Source organism: Lampris incognitus, chromosome 14 (genome assembly GCF_029633865.1).
Source record: "Lampris incognitus isolate fLamInc1 chromosome 14, fLamInc1.hap2, whole genome shotgun sequence".
Classification (NCBI taxonomy): Eukaryota; Metazoa; Chordata; class Actinopteri; order Lampriformes; family Lampridae; genus Lampris; species Lampris incognitus.
Window position 1 is genome coordinate 1,311,672 of NC_079224.1, and position 17,579 is coordinate 1,329,250.

General features: G+C 43.4%; 1 protein-coding gene across 3 annotated transcripts in view; it reads right to left on the minus strand.

Annotated features, from left to right (window-relative positions):
• Positions 1 to 17,579, minus strand: part of tmem68 (transmembrane protein 68) — a 151,093-nt gene that overhangs the window by 115,544 nt on the left and 17,970 nt on the right. Inside the window, exons 2-3 of one of the 3 annotated variants that reach the window (XM_056292926.1) lie at positions 15,504 to 15,561; positions 1,663 to 1,836 (exon numbers count right to left, since the gene is read on the minus strand). In XM_056292926.1, coding sequence (XP_056148901.1) covers positions 1,663 to 1,836; positions 15,504 to 15,545 — 216 coding nt within the window. In that variant the 5' untranslated portion in view covers positions 15,546 to 15,561. Of the gene's footprint in view, positions 1 to 1,662; positions 1,837 to 15,370; positions 15,562 to 17,579 lie in introns of all 3 variants that reach the window. The other 2 variants (XM_056292925.1, XM_056292927.1) reach the window with 2 other exon arrangements.

A 17,579-nucleotide genomic window follows, 5' to 3' on the forward strand; every position in this document is an offset into this window, starting at 1 on the left:
GTGGACGATGACGATTGGGGAGACGTATGCTCCAGTTGAGTTAAAGGGATTGGGACCCAGTTATGGAAAGAATTTGACTGGAAGGTAAAAATTAGGTTCTTTAGGACCCCACTCACCGCTTGTGTCTTTAAAAACAATTTTACCAACAAATGCTGGGGAGACTGCGGGTATGGTCAGAGACCATACTCACATATTCTGGGACTGCCTGAAAACACAGACATTCTGGAAAAACGTCAAAGAAGAAATGGAGAAAATCCTGGAAACAGAAATTACCCGAGACCCACTATTGTTTCTATCACATAAGCACTTGTTTACCACAGACCAGTGCTATATACTGCATATTTTGATGATGGTTGCAAAAAAAAAAACCAATTACGATAAATCGGATGAAGCCTAACCCCCCACAATGACTCAATGGTTGCAAAAAGTCAAACATGTCTACATGATAGAATGCATGACTGCCCAGCTACAACTTAAACTGCCTATTTGTATAAGGAGATGGACACCAGTTATTAGCTACCTTAGTTAGGAAACGTGTATTGTATTGTATTGTATTGTATTGTATTGTATTGTACTGTATTGTTTTGATGTATAATTTATGCAGGTATGTGTGTGTGTGTGTTCTATCCATGTATGATGTTATGTCATCTATACATGCATGTATGTCAAGTGAAGCCCAACCTCAAGGTGATTATGTTTTGCATTAATTGCCTGTTAACTTACATGACGAGCAATAAAGTAAAAAAAAAAAAGACTGTCTTGTGAAGTTGTTTTGTACTCATAGGTTAGGTATTTCTAAAGAGCTCTGTCTCTAAGTCTGTGCTGTCAACTATATCCATGAAGTGAGTGTCAAACTTGTATCGTAGTTGATAATCTATGCCAATAAACATGTTTTATGCTTGGAATCCTTCAGTTATACCAAGATAGTTCCTGAGAAGTCGTTTTATACATAAAGGTGTGTTATAGATGAAGGGTACTTAGAAATGTGGCCAAAGGACACCAACTAATAACACGGTACAGAATTCCCTCATCATGGGCCAGCCTTTCACAGAGTTGCACTCCCTGATGCCCCCAATCATCCCACCTCCCTTTCACTGATGTTCAGATTTGTGTAGTAGGTGGGAACAAGCTGAAAAAGGTGTTGTCTTTAACAAATCACAGACCCCTAAGGACTAAATAAGATGTATTACGCAATGGAAATGTGGAAAAAATGACCATTCTTGATTGACTTGGAGCTTTTTCTTGAGATGTTTTAGCCTCACGCTAGCACAAAGGGTGAGTCATAGGCAAGTCAAAGGTTTTACCAAATATTAATTAATGACTTAAAACATTACTTTAAATGCTAAATTCCTTTAACCCAGGTTCTATCATTGTAGACCCAAACCAATATGTTTGTTTTAAACTCAAAAGATGTTGTTTACTACTACTGCTTTTTTGGTTTGGATCTAACATACAGATTCAAAATAAGAGAAAATTGTTAAACGCCTCAACATTTCTTTAACAGTTCTGACCTGTAAATAGAGAAGATTTGTGCATATTCAGTGTTCTTGCATGACGCCGATTGTCTCATCAGTGTAGATGAGATGTTCATGCAGAGCACATTGTGAACATATGGAACCAACATAGTTGCCTACATTTTGCATCACACCCTATGTTGCATACCTTGTACAGGTGAAGGAAGAGTATGGAGAGGTAGAGGAGGATCACAATGAGAAAGGGCACGATGAAGACAATCGCCAGAGGAGTAAAGACCCACACCAGGTACTCCAAAACACTTAAGTAGTCTTCCACCTGACCCAGGCCCAGCCATTTCTTCAATGCATGGAATACACACACCTAGGGACCAAACCATTGAGTTATTTAATCAATTAATTACTTAAATGATGTTGATTCAACAGTGATCAGCTCAGCTCGCACATCTGGATTATCAGTCATATGTCATTGTCATCAACCCCTAATCCTAAAATGTATTTACGTAACATCCGTCCCTATCCATGCAGAATGGCAGTTCCGACAGTTTTCCTGGACAGTAATTTTTTTTTTGTTGTTTCGTTTAGATATAGTATGTGTTATTTTAGATATACATGTGTTAGTTTGGATATATGTGTTAGTTGAGATATATGTGTTACTTTAGGTATATATATTAGTGTGGATATATGTGTTGACACGATCACTGGCCAGAGGGTCAGCAGCCAACAGGTGAGACAGCTCCCTGTCGGCCAGTATGAGTGGCACCTGCCCTTGATTGGCCTGTGATTAGGTACACCTGTGCTGGGGAATATTTGACCGGGTGCTTTGCAGACATATGCTGTCGAGTCTTGGAAAAGCTTAGCGTCAGTCTGCGGATGCCCGTGTCTCCTGAACCCTCGCCATTCTCCTGAACCCTCGCCAGCCTCCTGAACCCTCGCCAGCCTCCTCTGTGTGAGAGAGTGTTTCCCGTGTTTGGTATTTTGTGTTAATTCGTGTTTGCATTTTTGCCTGCCCTGTTTGGCAGTGGTTTTGGTTATTATATGTTTTCTGGAGTCCAGTAAATCGCCTTATTATTTAACAACTGCCTCTGCCTCTTCTCTGCGATTAGGTCCAAACGCACAGCGTTACATGTGTTAGTTTAGATATATGTGTTAAGTTGAGATATGTGTTACTTTAGGTATATATGTTAGTGTGGATATATGTGTTAATTTAGAGATATGTGTTAGTTTGGATATATGTTAGTGTGGATATATGTTTGTTTGGACCTGTCCAAGATGGCGGCCTGAGCAGATGCTCTTTGCCACTGTCGGCTAGATTTGCTGTTTTGTTTATGTCTTCCTTGCCTTTTGTATCTCTGTTTTGTTGTTTAAGTCGGAGAGTACTTCTGGCATCGTGTGTGGCTGCCGCTTCTCCCACCATCTTGTTGTTTTTGTTTTTTTCTCGGCCCACCATGCTAGCCGCCTAACTGGCTAACCACCACTCGGCTAACGTTAGCTTTATGTGAGCTCTCACCTCCTGGTTCTGCATGCTAGCTTGCGGATCTGGCTCTGTCCCCCAACCCCCACTGGATTATTTATTTCATTTCCCCTCGGCAGTGGACACTATCCCTCTTTGGACCATCATCAACTGGGACTAGCGTAATCTGGACATCACCATCCCTGGTGGCACTCCCCTTAATATTGTGAGTAGCTAGCCTCACCCCATCTGTGTTCTGCGCCATCCCTCTTACGTTTCCAACATTATTGACCCACCCGTCTCATGGAACCAACACTCTGCCCTCTTCTGTTTTTCCTTACGTTACCCCCCTTATTACGACTACATAGAATACCCTGCGTTCCCTTTTTATTTCCTCCCCTGATTAGCTTCCCTCCTCCACCCTTACACTACTCTCCTGATGAACTCCTGTCCCTCAACAAAAACTACCGGCTATCCTCTATTGCACGCACCGCCGCTCTGTCTACTGGCATCCTCCGCTGCCGCCGTTATCTTCATCGCGGCCCCAGACACTCCTGTCATCTACATCCTTCCACTAACCCCGATACAATATCCCACATCCAAACCCTATGTTCCCACTGCACCCCCCGCACTACTAACCTGGACAACCTCAGACCTCTCCAGCATGCCCCCACTACGTTGCCCTCTCATTCCATCAACCTTGCCCTCCGTAACACCCGATCACTAAATAACAAAGCCCTTATCCAACATGAAACGATCACTGATAATTCATTTGACTTTCTCCTGCTCACTGAAACCTGGCGACTTTTTCTCCCTCAACGAAGCATCCCCCCTGGTTTTGGCTACATCTGCAGACCCCGTCCCTCCCTTCGTGGAGGTGGTCTTGCTGTTTTATTCAATCGGAATTTCAGGACTACTGAGCTCTCACTCCCCACCATCTCATCATTTGAATTCCTCACCTTTAAAACCTGCTCAATGGCTGTCATTCTCATCTACCAGCCACCTACACCAAATCCATCTTTCCTGTCTGAACTCCTCACAATAGCCTCATCTCTCTCCTCACACTTACTACTACTTGGTGATTTTAACATCCATATTGATTTACCCACATGTAAGTTTGCATCAGATTTCATCACTCTATTGGACAATTTCAACCTCACCCAGCACGTCACTTCCCCCACCCATGTCAAAGGCCATATCCTTGACCTGGTCTGCTCTGTAAATCGACCGGTACACAACATCCATTCATCCCCATTTCCTCTGTCAGACCATAATCTCATCCAGTTCATTATTCCATCCCCAACTCCTCGGCCACACCTCCTCGGAGAAATAACCTTCCGCAATACTAAATCTATTGACCCCCTCCAACTCTCTGATCTGCTCTCCCCCTGGAACCAGCCTCTACCTCACCTGATGAGCTCACCAATCACCTCAACACCACTCTGTCTGCCTCTCTCAACACAATGGCCCCTCTCAAAACAGAAAGTCTCCTTCAACACCTGTTGACACCTGAGCTCCGCACAATGAAACAGACTGCCCACGAACTGGAACGACTCGTCAAGAAAACATACACTACCGTTCAAAAGTTTGGGATCACCCAAACAATTTTGTGTTTTCCATGAAAAGTCACACTTATTCACCACCATATGTTGTGAAATGAATAGAAAATAGAGTCAAGACATTGACAAGGTTAGAAATAATGATTTGTATTTGAAATAAGATTTTTTTTTACATCAAACTTTGCTTTCGTCAAAGAATCCTCCATTTGCAGCAATTACAGCATTGCAGACCTTTGGCATTCTAGCTGTTAATTTGTTGAGGTAATCTGGAGAAATTGCACCCCACGCTTCCAGAAGCAGCTCCCACAAGTTGGATTGGTTGGATGGGCACTTCTTTGAGCAGATTGAGTTTCTGGAGCATCACATTTGTGGGGTCAATTAAACGCTCAAAATGGCCAGAAAAAGAGAACTTTCATCTGAAACTCGACAGTCTATTCTTGTTCTTAGAAATGAAGGCTATTCCATGCGAGAAATTGCTAAGAAATTGAAGATTTCCTACACCGGTGTGTACTACTCCCTTCAGAGGACAGCACAAACAGGCTCTAACCAGAGTAGAAAAAGAAGTGGGAGGCCGCGTTGCACAACTGAGCAAGAAGATAAGTACATTAGAGTCTCTAGTTTGAGAAACAGACGCCTCACAGGTCCCCAACTGGCATCTTCATTAAATAGTACCTGTTAGAGCCTGTTTGTGCTGTCCTCTGAAGGGAGTAGTACACACCGGTGTAGGAAATCTTCAATTTCTTAGCAATTTCTCGCATGGAATAGCCTTCATTTCTAAGAACAAGAATAGACTGTCGAGTTTCAGATGAAAGTTCTCTTTTTCTGGCCATTTTGAGCGTTTAATTGACCCCACAAATGTGATGCTCCAGAAACTCAATCTGCTCAAAGAAGTGCCCATCCAACCAATCCAACTTGTGGGAGCTGCTTCTGGAAGCGTGGGGTGCAATTTCTCCAGATTACCTCAACAAATTAACAGCTAGAATGCCAAAGGTCTGCAATGCTGTAATTGCTGCAAATGGAGGATTCTTTGACGAAAGCAAAGTTTGATGTAAAAAAAATCTTATTTCAAATACAAATCATTTTTTCTAACCTTGTCAATGTCTTGACTCTATTTTCTATTCATTTCACAACATATGGTGGTGAATAAGTGTGACTTTTCATGGAAAACACGAAATTGTTTGGGTGATCCCAAACTTTTGAACGGTAGTGTATCTCACTGTACATCAAGAAGCCCACAACCTCCACCTCTCTGCCTACAAAGATGCCCTCACCACCGCCAAATCTGCCTATTTTTCCACCATCATTAATGATTCCAACCGTAACTCCCACACCCTCTTCTCCACTGTAAACAACCTCCTCAAGCCCCATGCCGATGCCCTCTCCAACTGTACTTCTGAACAATGAAACTCATTTCTCCAATTTTTTTGCAGACAAAATTGCCGCTATTAATAAATCACTGTCCCCTGCGTCTGACTCAGCAGCACCTACTCCGACCCCTCCCCTTGATTGCTGCCTCTCCAGGTTTGTTCCAGTTGTCCGTACCACTATCTCTGAACTCATCAAAATCCCCTCCCCACCCCCCTGCTGAAGAAATGCCTCCCTGCCCTATGCCCCTACCTCACAAACATTTTCAATTCCTAATTGTCCCCTCTGCCTATAAAACTGCCACTGTCACCCCAATTCTCAAGAAACCCGGTCTTGGTTTATCCTGCCTCAACCACTACCGACCAACCTCCTCTTCCTCTCAAAAACCCTGGAGCGCATTGTCACCACACAAATCCAAACCTACCTACACTCCAACAACCTACTCGAACCCCTCCAGTCCCATTTTCGCCCACTCCACAGCACTCCTTAAAGTACTTAATGACCTCCTCACCGCTGCTGATACTGGAGCCCTTAACATCCTCATCCTCCTCGACCTGACTGCAGCCTTTGATACTGTGAGCCACAACATCGTGCTCACCAGATTGAAAGATGTCTGTATTGAAGGCACCGTACTCAGCTGGCTCCAGTCCTACCTCTCCAACAGGTCTCACTTCACAACCACTCCTCTGTTCCATCCACGGTCACACAAGGTGTTCTGTACTTGGCCCACTCCTTTTCATCATTTACATCCTCCCTCTTGCTCAGATTCTCTGCCATTTCAACTTGGACTTCCACTGTTATGCTGATGACACCCAGATATACCTCCAGCACCAAATCCCCTCACAATCTCAAACTCAGCAGTGAAAAAACTGAACTCTTCATTGGCTCCAAGTCCACTCTCAGACAAATCAACAACCTTGCACTCCCCATCGATGGCACTACTGTCTCCCCTTCCTCCCAGGCATGCAACATTGGTATGATCCTTGATCCCACCCTCTCCCTTGAGCCACATATCCGCCAAATGGTCAAATCGTCCTTCTACCACCTTCACAACATGGCGAAAATAAGATCCTCTCTCACACGCCCTGCTGCTGATACTGATCCATGCCTCCATCTCCTCCTGCCTTGATTACTGCAACTCACTCCTCTGGCATCAGTGCTAGCTGTATCAAGAGACTCCAACCTGGCCAAAACGCATCCGCCGACTTTTAACTTTAACCAAATCCTGGCACCACATCACCCTAGTCCTAAAAGACCTCCACTGGCTACCCATCTCCCACTGGAACAATTACAAAATTCTGGTTCTTACTTATAAAGCCCTTCAAAAACTGGCTCCTCCATACCTCATCGACCTCCTGTCCCTCAGATCCACCTCAGCCTTCCTTCTCTCTACCCCTAGGTCCAACTTCCGCGGCTTTGGTGTCTGAGCCTTCTCCAGGGCAGCTCCCAGGCTCTGGAACTCACTTCCTCAAATCATTAGAGATTCAGAATCGCTCCCACTCTTCCAGTCCTGTCTCAAGACACACCTTTTCTCCATTGCCTTCTCGTTCTGCCCCCTCCCCAAGTGCACCGGACACTGCTGCGGTCTGCCCACTTTCAGGTCATTGGTCGGGACTCATCTCTTCAGACTTCATCTGTGATTTGTGTGTTTTATGATGTTTGTTTTTCTTTCCCTTTTGTATCTGTCCAAGTCGGAGAGTACTGCTGGTGTTGTGTGGCTGCCACTTCTCCCTTTCATAGCCCCCCTTCCCATCCACCCCTGTATGTCTGTGTTATGTTTACCTGTTGTCTTGTTTCACCCCGTTTATTGTAAAGTGACTTTGAGTATTAGAAAAGCGCTATATGAGATTGATTTATTGTTATATGTATTAGTTTGGATATATGTTAGTTTAGATACATGTGTTAGTTTGGATATATGTGTATTTTTGTTTCTATTAACAATCTTATATCCTCGTCAGCTCCCCTACTGTGTGGAGTCCCCCAGGGGTCCGTTCTTGGGCCAATCCTCTTCTCTTTATACATGCTTCCTCTGGGTCATTTGTTTAGTCACTTTCAAGACATGTCATACCACTGTTATGCTGATGATACTCAGCTCTATTTCCCTGCCAAACCCAATAACCTGAATCAACTGTCCTCCCTCCATGATTGCTTATCTGCCACCAAAGACTGGATGTCCCTTAATTTCCTCCATCTAAACCCCGGCAAAACTGAAGTTATCTTAATTGGTCCTGAGAACTTTGCCACTGCAGTTGATCAGTTTATTGGTCCACTTCATTCAAACGTCAAACCTACCACTAAAAATCTTGGTATCATCTTTGACCAGAAAATTTCTTTCAATCACCATGTTACTAAGATTGTCCAATCCTGTTTTCTTCAGCTACGAAATATTGCAAAAATCAGAAAATGTTTTTCTTTTAAGGATATCGAAAAATTAATTCACACTTTCATTTTCTCCCATCTAGATTACTGTAACTCCTTCTACTCTGGCCTCAACAAAGCTACTTTAAATCGTCTACAGCTGGTTCAGAATGCAGCTGCTAGACTACTAGGCATAGGTCCCATATTATCCCCAGTCTTGAATCCCTCCATTGGCTCAATTTAAAATTCAAAATAACTTATAAGGTCTTATTGATTACATTTAAAGCACTGCATGATCGTGTCCCCAGTTATATTTCGGATCTTCTCATTCCACTTCCCGAATCCTCAAACCTCAGTTTTTTATCCATTCCTCACTCCAATTGCAAAACAAAAGGTGACCGCACCTTTGCAGTCTTGGCCACAAGCCTCTGGAATAATATCCCCCAATCCATTAGATTTGCTGAATCTTTGGACTGTTTCAAGCGGCTTCTAAAAACCTATCTTTTCAGGCAAGCCTTTTTATAGATTCCCACCCCTGACTTCTGTTTTGTTTAATTTTTTAACTTGGTTGCGTCAGGAAGGAAATCCGGCATAAAAACTTTGCCAGATCAAATATTCCATTCCATTATCCAAGCCGCTTATCCGAAGTTGGGTCGAGGGGATGCTAGAGCCTATCCCAGCAGTCATTCAGATTTCCATACTGGATCGGTCGAGGCCTGAGTTACCAACGACTGGCGCGGCTGGACATCGGAGCACAGGAGAGCCACGCATAGCAATAGCTCCGATAACGACGGGCGCGGCCAAACATCGGTACACAAAAGAGCCACTCATATCTATGGCTCTGTTAGTGACGGGCGTTGGTAAACATCGGGACACAGAGAGCCATGGACATCTATAGCTCTGACAACGACTCCAAGAGGATAAATTCTGAGTCTCATCACCAGCCAGTCAGACTAGCTTCGTCTAGTCAGAAACGCAAAACGTCTTCACGGATATATACCAAGTCCAGTTGCACTTGATTCAACTCCTTTGGATAACGACTGGTACTGTTGGCCAGCAGGGTGCCAGTGGAAAATATGCTACTGTTGGGTGAAGGAGGAGGGGGAATGCATGTCCAGAGGCAGTGGGAGAGGAGGAAGGGTAGGAGTGTGGAGGTGAGAGTTGAAGCACTATGACTGGTAAAGGGAGAGAGCTGACTGATATGATGGCGAGAAGGAAGGTAAGTATACTGTGTGTGCAGAGACCAGGTGGAAGGGGAGTAAGGCCAGGAGCATAAGAGGTGGGTTCAAACTCTTCTACCATGGTGCGAATGGGAGGAGAAATGGGGTAGGGGTAATTCTGAAGGAAGAGTATGTCAAGAGTGTGTTGGAGATGAAGTGAGTGTCCGACAGAGTGATGAGTATGAAGCTGGAAATCAAAGGTGTATTGATGAATGTTAGTAGCGCATATGCCCACAACTTGGGTGTGAAATGGAAGAGAAAGAAGAATTCTGAAGTGAGTTGGATGATGTGGAGGAGAGAGTGGCGATTGGAGTGGACTTCAATGGGCATGTTGGTGAAGGCAATAGAGGCGATGAGGAGGTGATGGGTAGGTATGGTGTCAAGCAGAGAAATGTGGAAGGACAGGTGGCGGTGGATTTTCCGAAAAGGATGGAAATGGCTGTGGTGAATACAAATTTCAAGAAGAGGGAGGAACACAGGGTAACGTACAAGAGTGGAGAAAAGTGCACACAGGTGGACTATATCTAATGTAGAAGGTGTGATCTGAAAGGGATTGGAGACTGCAAGGTGGTGACGGGAAAACATAGCTAGGCAGCATCGGATGGTGGTCTGTATGATGACTTGTGACTGTAGGATGATTTGTAAAGCACTTTGTAACATTGTTTTAGAAAAGTCCTATATAAATAAAGATTATTATTATTATACAAATGTCCTTTAACTTCATGCCATAATACAACATAATAAGCAGGTGGGTCCATTCCTTGGGCCTAGGGTTAGAATGAGGTAGAAGTCTATTTGATGGCTAGTGCATTTCTTAGGATATGAGATGTTCCAAGTAGTGCGATCTTCTGTAGTTCTTGTATTGTGATGTTACCCGGGATCCGTTGGGTGTATTTCTCCATTCCTTTTTTACAAGTCCCAGTGCTCCTATCACTACTGGTATTGTTGTGGTCTTCATTCCCCACATTTGTTCAATTTCAAGGTCTTTATATTTTGAGTTTTTCAGTTACTTTTACGGAGGTGCTCCTTTCAGTCAGGATGGACACGTCGATGAGTAAGCAGCTTTTTTCTTTTGTTCTTGATGACGATGTCTGGTCTGTTGGCCTTTATCTCATGATCTGTCTGTATTGGCATGTCCCATAAGATTGTGATGTCTTTTTCTGTTACTGTTTGGGGCTCTTGCTCTTACCATTTATCTTGATGTTGAATTCTTTGCAGATGTTCCAGTGCAGGTATGCGGTGGCCTTGTTGTGTCTTTGTAGGTTATTCAGTTGTGGCCAGTTCGGGGCACCCTGCCACAATATGGTCAATGGTTCCCTGGAATTGACCACATATCCTGCACACTGGGTCTGTGCCATCATTGAGGATTTTGCTCCGGTAGTAATTGGTCTTGATGGCCTGGTCTTGGGCAGCGATGATAAAGCCCTCTGTTTCGGATTTCTGTCCACCTGTTTTGAGCCATTGGTTGGACATATGTTGGTCTACATCTTTCTCACCTATTATTTTTGGGTATTGCCCGTGCATTTGTTTCTCTTCCCATTTTTGTTTCATTTGTTCTTGGGCATGACACTTTGTTTTTTGTTTGACTTTTCAGGCGTGGATGGTTGGAGCTTCATTTTCAGGTTGTGGTGTTTCAGGGAGGTTGAGCTCTCCTCTGAATATTGCGGCTTGGTTAGCTACGGAGTACTTTTTGTTTGGGTTTTCATGCTCTCTAGTAATCATGAGAAGGGGGTCGTTTTTGGTGTTAAGGTAAGTATCTAGGCCTATTGTTGTTTTGTAGGCGGTTTCTAGTTGGATTAGGCCCCTGCCACTCTCGTTTCTGGGGCGGTACAATCTATCCACATCTGATTTTGGGTGGTGCATCCTCTCTAAGATGAGTATTTTTCTTGTTTTTCTATCTAGTTTCCTGATCTCTTCTAGTTTCCAGTCGACGATGTTGAAGCTGTAAGTTACGACAGGCATAGCTAGGTTGTTGATGGCTTCCACTCGGTTAGATGCCTTGAGTTGGGAATTTGTTACCATTCATATTCTTCGGTAGTACTCCTTTCTGATCTTTTCTTTCATTTTCGTATGTTGTATCCTGTCGCTTTCATTCACTCCCAGGTATTTGTATGTGCCTTCTTGTTCTAGGTCTTGGATGGTGGTGTCTAGGTCAATTTGGTGTTGGTAAGTTTTCCTTTTTTGAATGTAGGTTTGGCACATTTGTCTAGTCCGAACTCCATTTTGATGTTGTCACTGAAGCCTTTTATGATGGTCAAAAGGCCGTTTGTTCTTGGTCATTCTTAGCAAAGGTTTTCAGGTCATCCATGTAGACTCGATGGTTTACAGTGCATGAACCTGTAGTATAACCATAGCTGGTGTTGTTCAGGATCGTGGAGTAAGAGCTATGCAGAACAGGAGAGAAGAAAGAGAGTCGCCTTGAAATATGCCGCTATTGATGTTGATCTGCTTTGAATGTAGCGTCCCGTCTGTGTATTTTAGAACAAGGGTTGTTTTCCACTGGTCCTTATTTGCTGTTAGGAACTGGATAAGGATTGGTGATATTTTGTACAAGATATTTTGTCAAGATATTTTAGTGTACAGAGTTTGAACGCCTTCTTATAGTCTATCCAGGCTGTTGTCAGATTTTTCTTCCTAGTTTTTACTTACTTAATGATGGTCTTGTTTATTAAAGCTGGTCTTTGCAGCCATAGCTCCCTTTTCAACACCTTTTTTGTTCTATGGGAAGTAAGTTGTATTCTTCCAGGTGTTTATAAACTCTCCCGGTGATGATGGATGTTAAGATCTTGTAGGTTGTAGGGAGACGTGATGGGACGGGAGCTTAGGGTCTTTGGTGTCTTCTGTTTTGGAAAGTAGGTAGGAGGTACCAGTTGTGAACTCGGAGGTTTCTGGGTTGCTGATGCATCCATTGTAGGCGTTTGTCAGATCTTGGTGTAAAGATGGTAAATTCTTGATCCAGAAGTTCGCTATCCCGTCCAAGGACTTTCCAGTTACTGGACTTCTGTAGTGCCGTTTTTGTTTCTTCTAGGTTTATTTGTGGCCATTCTTGTTGATTGGTTTGGATGTTCTCTGTTTCGATTTGGCCGATCCATTCAGCGTTTTTGTTGTAATTCTTCTGTTTTTCCCAGATGTTGCTCTAGAAGTTCTCTACTTCATCAATTTTAGGGGGTTCTTTGACCTTAACGAACATGTTCTCTATATAATTTCTTTGCATTTTCTTTGCAAGTTTTGTTCTGGTGGAAGAACTTTTGTCTCTTATCGAAAGTTTTTGCTAGTTGGGCTTTTGCTTGTACTTGTTGTTTCAAATTTTCTATGGCTTTTAGTATTTGCTCTTTCTGTTTGAAGTTGTTTCCTGAGTAGTGCTTTTTTCTTCTTTCTTTGACTGATTTCTCGTTTTTAATCTCATTTAGTGTAGATATGTCTCCCCTAATTTTGCGTATTTCAGGTTGAATTTTTTTTTCATTCTGGTTAGTTATCTTTTCTTGGTCTGTTCTTCCTCTTTTGTTTGATGCCTTGTGATTCAGTGATGGCAGTTGCATAGACAAGGTGGTTAATGTCTGTGAGGGACAGCACTTCTGGGAGTTGGTCTTTTATCTTGTTGATGGCTTTGTTTGCTGTTTCTATGGCTGATTCTGAGTGCTGATCACGTTTTATCTTTGGAATTGGTGGTCTCTGGCCTATTGGGGTTTCTTTGGCTATTTCGTATTTTCTAAGGATGCTTTCTTTCATTGCGCTCACTTTATCATCTTGTTCAACTTTGTTCGGTGGTTCTTGGTCACCTAGCTTATCATTTTTCTCATTTTCATGATTCTTATCTTCATTTTGGCCCACTGGATTTGCGTTCGTATCCCACTCATCAGGTTTTACATTCTCATCTCTCTGCTTTACTCCTGCTTGGATGGCTTGCAGCTCCATTTCAGTTAGTCTTTTCTTATTGACGATATCACGGCAGACATTTGCAAGTTTGTTGAAATCTAGATTCAGCCTGTTTGTGGGGTTATTGGCACGTCACATGTCATAGGGGCCTTGAATTACAGATGTTTTTGGTTTGAAGGAAGCATTGTAGATGGCTTCCATGACTTCTTTATACTCTTCCCTAGACCATTTCTGTTGACTGGCTTTAGTGAGATTTTGAGATGGTGCAACATGAGGGCCTCTTTGAGGAATGTCCTTGGTGTAGTGATCCTCAGGTGCATTTTGGGTAGAGTTTGTTCCAGTAGCACACTTTTCAATGTCAGCCTGGCTCCTCACTGAAGATCGCAGTCCTTGGTAACCCACGCGATGACTGATGCGGTATGAAGATCTGGTAATAAGAGTTTCCATAATAAAAAAGTTTTAGTGAAGTTTAGGTTGCACAACCAACAGTATTTTTTTCGAGATACCAGCTCTAGGAGAGTTACCGACCAAGGTTAAAGAGTCTCCTGCCCATGAGGCAGGCTAACCCCTGCCAGATGCCAACCCGGTACTTTAGAGCCTCGGGGCTTTATTATTATTATTATTACTGTTATTATTACTTTGGCGATCAAGAAGAGGAAAAGAGTGAAGGCAGAGGCAAGGATCAAATGGTGAAAGTTAAAGAAGGAAGACTGTTGTGTGGAGTGCAGGGAGGAGTTAAAATAGGCACTGTGGGGTGTCCGGGTAGATTAGCGGTCTATTCGGTTGCCTGCCAACACGGAGACTGCCGGTTCGAATCCCCGTGTTACCTCCGGCTTGGTGGGGCGTCCCGACAGACACAATTGGCTGTGTCTGCGGGTGGGAAGCCGGATGTGGGTGTGTCCTGGTCACTGCACTAGCACCTCCTCTGGTCGGTCGGGGCAACTGTTTGGGGGGGAGGGGGAACTGGGGGGAATAGCGTGATCCTCCCACGCGCTATGCCCCCCTGGTGAAACTCCTCACTGTCGGGTGAAAAGAAGCAGCTGGTGACTCCACATGTATTGGAGGAGGCATATGGTAGTCTGCAGCCCTCCCCGGATTGGCAGAGGGGGTGGAACAGTGAGCAGGATTGGTCAGAAGAGTGGGGCCGGATACAATTGGGGAGCAAAAAGGGGGGAACATTAAAAAAAGAAGTGCAGGATGGATGAATGTAAAAAAGAAATCTACCAACTGACAAACTTATTGGTGAGTAGAAAAAAAACTTGAAAATTATTTTCTTTAATGCTAAATCCCATACAAATGAAATTAACATTGTTTAATTTCAGCCCAACATTAACCCTGTCTGCCAAAATAACTTATCATCGATATCCCAAAACTGCTGGTAGCGTGGGAGTAATTCTGCATTATAATTGGCAAATATTACATGTAATAAAACAAATAGAAAGTGACCTATCTCCTCAGAAGAGAAAAGTCAAAATATAAAACACCCATTATTGTGCTTAAGCTTTTCCTATAAAAGTTAAAAGGCTGTGCTGTCAGTCAGCAACAACAATTTTCCCGTGGATCCAAGCTACCATGTAAACAACGGAAGTGGAAGTACCCGTGTGAGGTGCAAGCATCTAACATGCATGAGAGAGCTGGAACGGCAAGCACTACACGCATGTTCACGACAACAAGTGTCCTGGAAGAAAAGCCACTTGCTCTACACTTGATCATTAGGAGGTGTTTTTGCACTTGCATGATGCTGGGCCTGATGAGTGGGCCCCGGCTCAGGCTAATGACGTGGCTAACCAGCCAATCCCTCACAACAAAAATACAACAAGAAGTACCCCATTTGATGTCATCCTGTTATATTTTAAATGTATGCTATTTCAACAGTGCCCTGGCCCTTTTAAATCCTTGCTTTTTCAAAACAAGCCCCAACCCCTCTGCCATTCATTGTAATGTTTTTATCCCACCACTTGTTGCTGTTGTTTAACCACACTCGCAGCTGATGAGTGCATGACGTACGAAACAACCCCACACAAAAACACACACACACACACACATTTACACAAGAAATGTAAGTACCAGGAAGGAAAGTGAATCTTCTGCTGCCGATAGACAGGACTGGTTCTCCCTGTCTGACATTCCCGCTTTAAGCCAGTCAGCAAACCAGTCAGTCAGTCAGCAAGCTGGCTAAAAGAGTCAGTCAGCGAGTCACCCTTTGATGGAGGGATGGATCCAAGTTGCTGAGGGATGGCATCTGCTGTCAGGCACACCTAAAGCACAGTAAAGAGAGACCACCCTTACTAAGCTCGAACTGACAACACACAGGCACACTTTATGAGCATATGGAACATGTCTGTAAATATTTGTCTTTTCATGCTTGGGATACTTGGAACATTTTCCAAACTAACATCCACATATTTCTTCCAAATTCATTATAATAAAAGTATAAAAACAAATTGTCGCCCAACAGGTGACACAGTGACTGCAGCCACAGTGGTCACATGTCCCCTCTTAACATTTTAATTTTGATTGAAAAACGAAGTGACAAGATTGTATATTTTGGAACTTTTTCTTAAAAAAATGGAACACCGAAGCAATTTGGGAGCATAGGTTAAACAGTATGGTTCAACCCATACATCCTTTTCTGACATAGCATATATCCTTTTCTGACATGTATCCTTTTCTGACATATTAGCCTTTTTTGGAATATCGGACATTGCCCGATATTCCATGTCGCACAGAAAGGTGTTCTTCTGTACAGCTCAAATGAACGAGGTTTCTGAAAAGGATGAAGCTGAAACCTTTTTTTTTTTATCACCACCCCCTTTTTTTTCCCACCCGAATTGTACCTAGCCAATTACCCCACTCTTCCGAGCTGCCCCGGTTGCTGCTCCACCCCCTCTGCTGATTCAGGGAGGGCTGCAGACTACCACATGCCTCCTCCGATACATGTGGAGTCACCAGCCACTTCTTTTCACCTGACAGTGAGGAGTTGCACCAGGGGGACCTAGAGCGTGGGAGGATCACGCTCGTCCCCCCAGTTCGCCCTCGAACAGGCGCCCCGGCTGAGCAGAGGAGGCGCTAGTGCAGTGACCAGAACACATACCCACTTCCAGCTTCCCACCTGCAGGCACAACCAAATGTGTCTGTCGGGACGCCCCACCAAGCCGGAGGTAACACGGGGATTCCAACCGGTGATCCCCATGTTGGTAGGTAACGGAATAGACCGCCACGTCACCTGGACACCCATGAAGCTGAACCCATTTTAACAAATGACTAGTGGCGGTGCCAGAGAAATTGGTAACACTTTAGTATGGGGAACGTAGTCACCATTAATTAGGTGCTTATTGGCATGCAAATTAGCAACATATTGGCTCTTAATTGGTCATTATTACGTACTCATTAATGCCTTATTCTGCATGGCCTTATTATACAACCAGTAAGCCATTAACTATGAGTTTTCCCTCTATAACCTCAGAATTATTGCTTATTAGTAGTACCATCTCAGTATGCTTTGCTTAGTATGGACTTTATAAGGTGGTAGTACCACAAGAAGAGTTATTCTCCCTTACTAACACTTAATGAATATGGTCTGTTCTTACATAACAAAACACAAAACTACAAGTGTTAATAGTGTTAAATTACTGTAAATTAAGTTTTTGTTACTTAGAATATGTTCCCCATACTAAAGTGACATCTTGATCATTACTAATTCACTAGTAATTAAGTTTTTTTATGTTCCCCATACTAAAGTGTTACCGAGAAATTTGATTGCCGGTGCTACGGGGGTGCTTGATCGTTAACTGGGGGTGCTTGATCATTAACTGGGGGAGCTCTGAGATATAGGCTAGCCTAGTGTATAGGTACAAAACACAAAAACAGCTGTGAGCACGCTAATTTAATATTAGTTTGCAAGTATCACAGAACTGTAACTGCTATAATGCCAATGGCTGACATTCACTCAATATAAAAGCCAAATGTGGCGTTCCACACAGATTTAGATAAACAGCTAGATTTATAGCATAATCACAACTAGACACACACGATGCAAAGCGCAGACCTAACGCCAGAGGCCTCTATGTCAAAAGACAAAACTGCAGGCAACTCAAACACAGTATCCACATAATTATTAAGCAATTGGTTATAACCATCAATGCCATATGATACCAAAACAACTAAATGTCTATCCATATGATAATAGTTAACACACAGTTACAATCATTCACAATATACAACACAATATTCAACCCATCGCCGTGGGGAAAAAAACACCAGTCAATTACCAGTC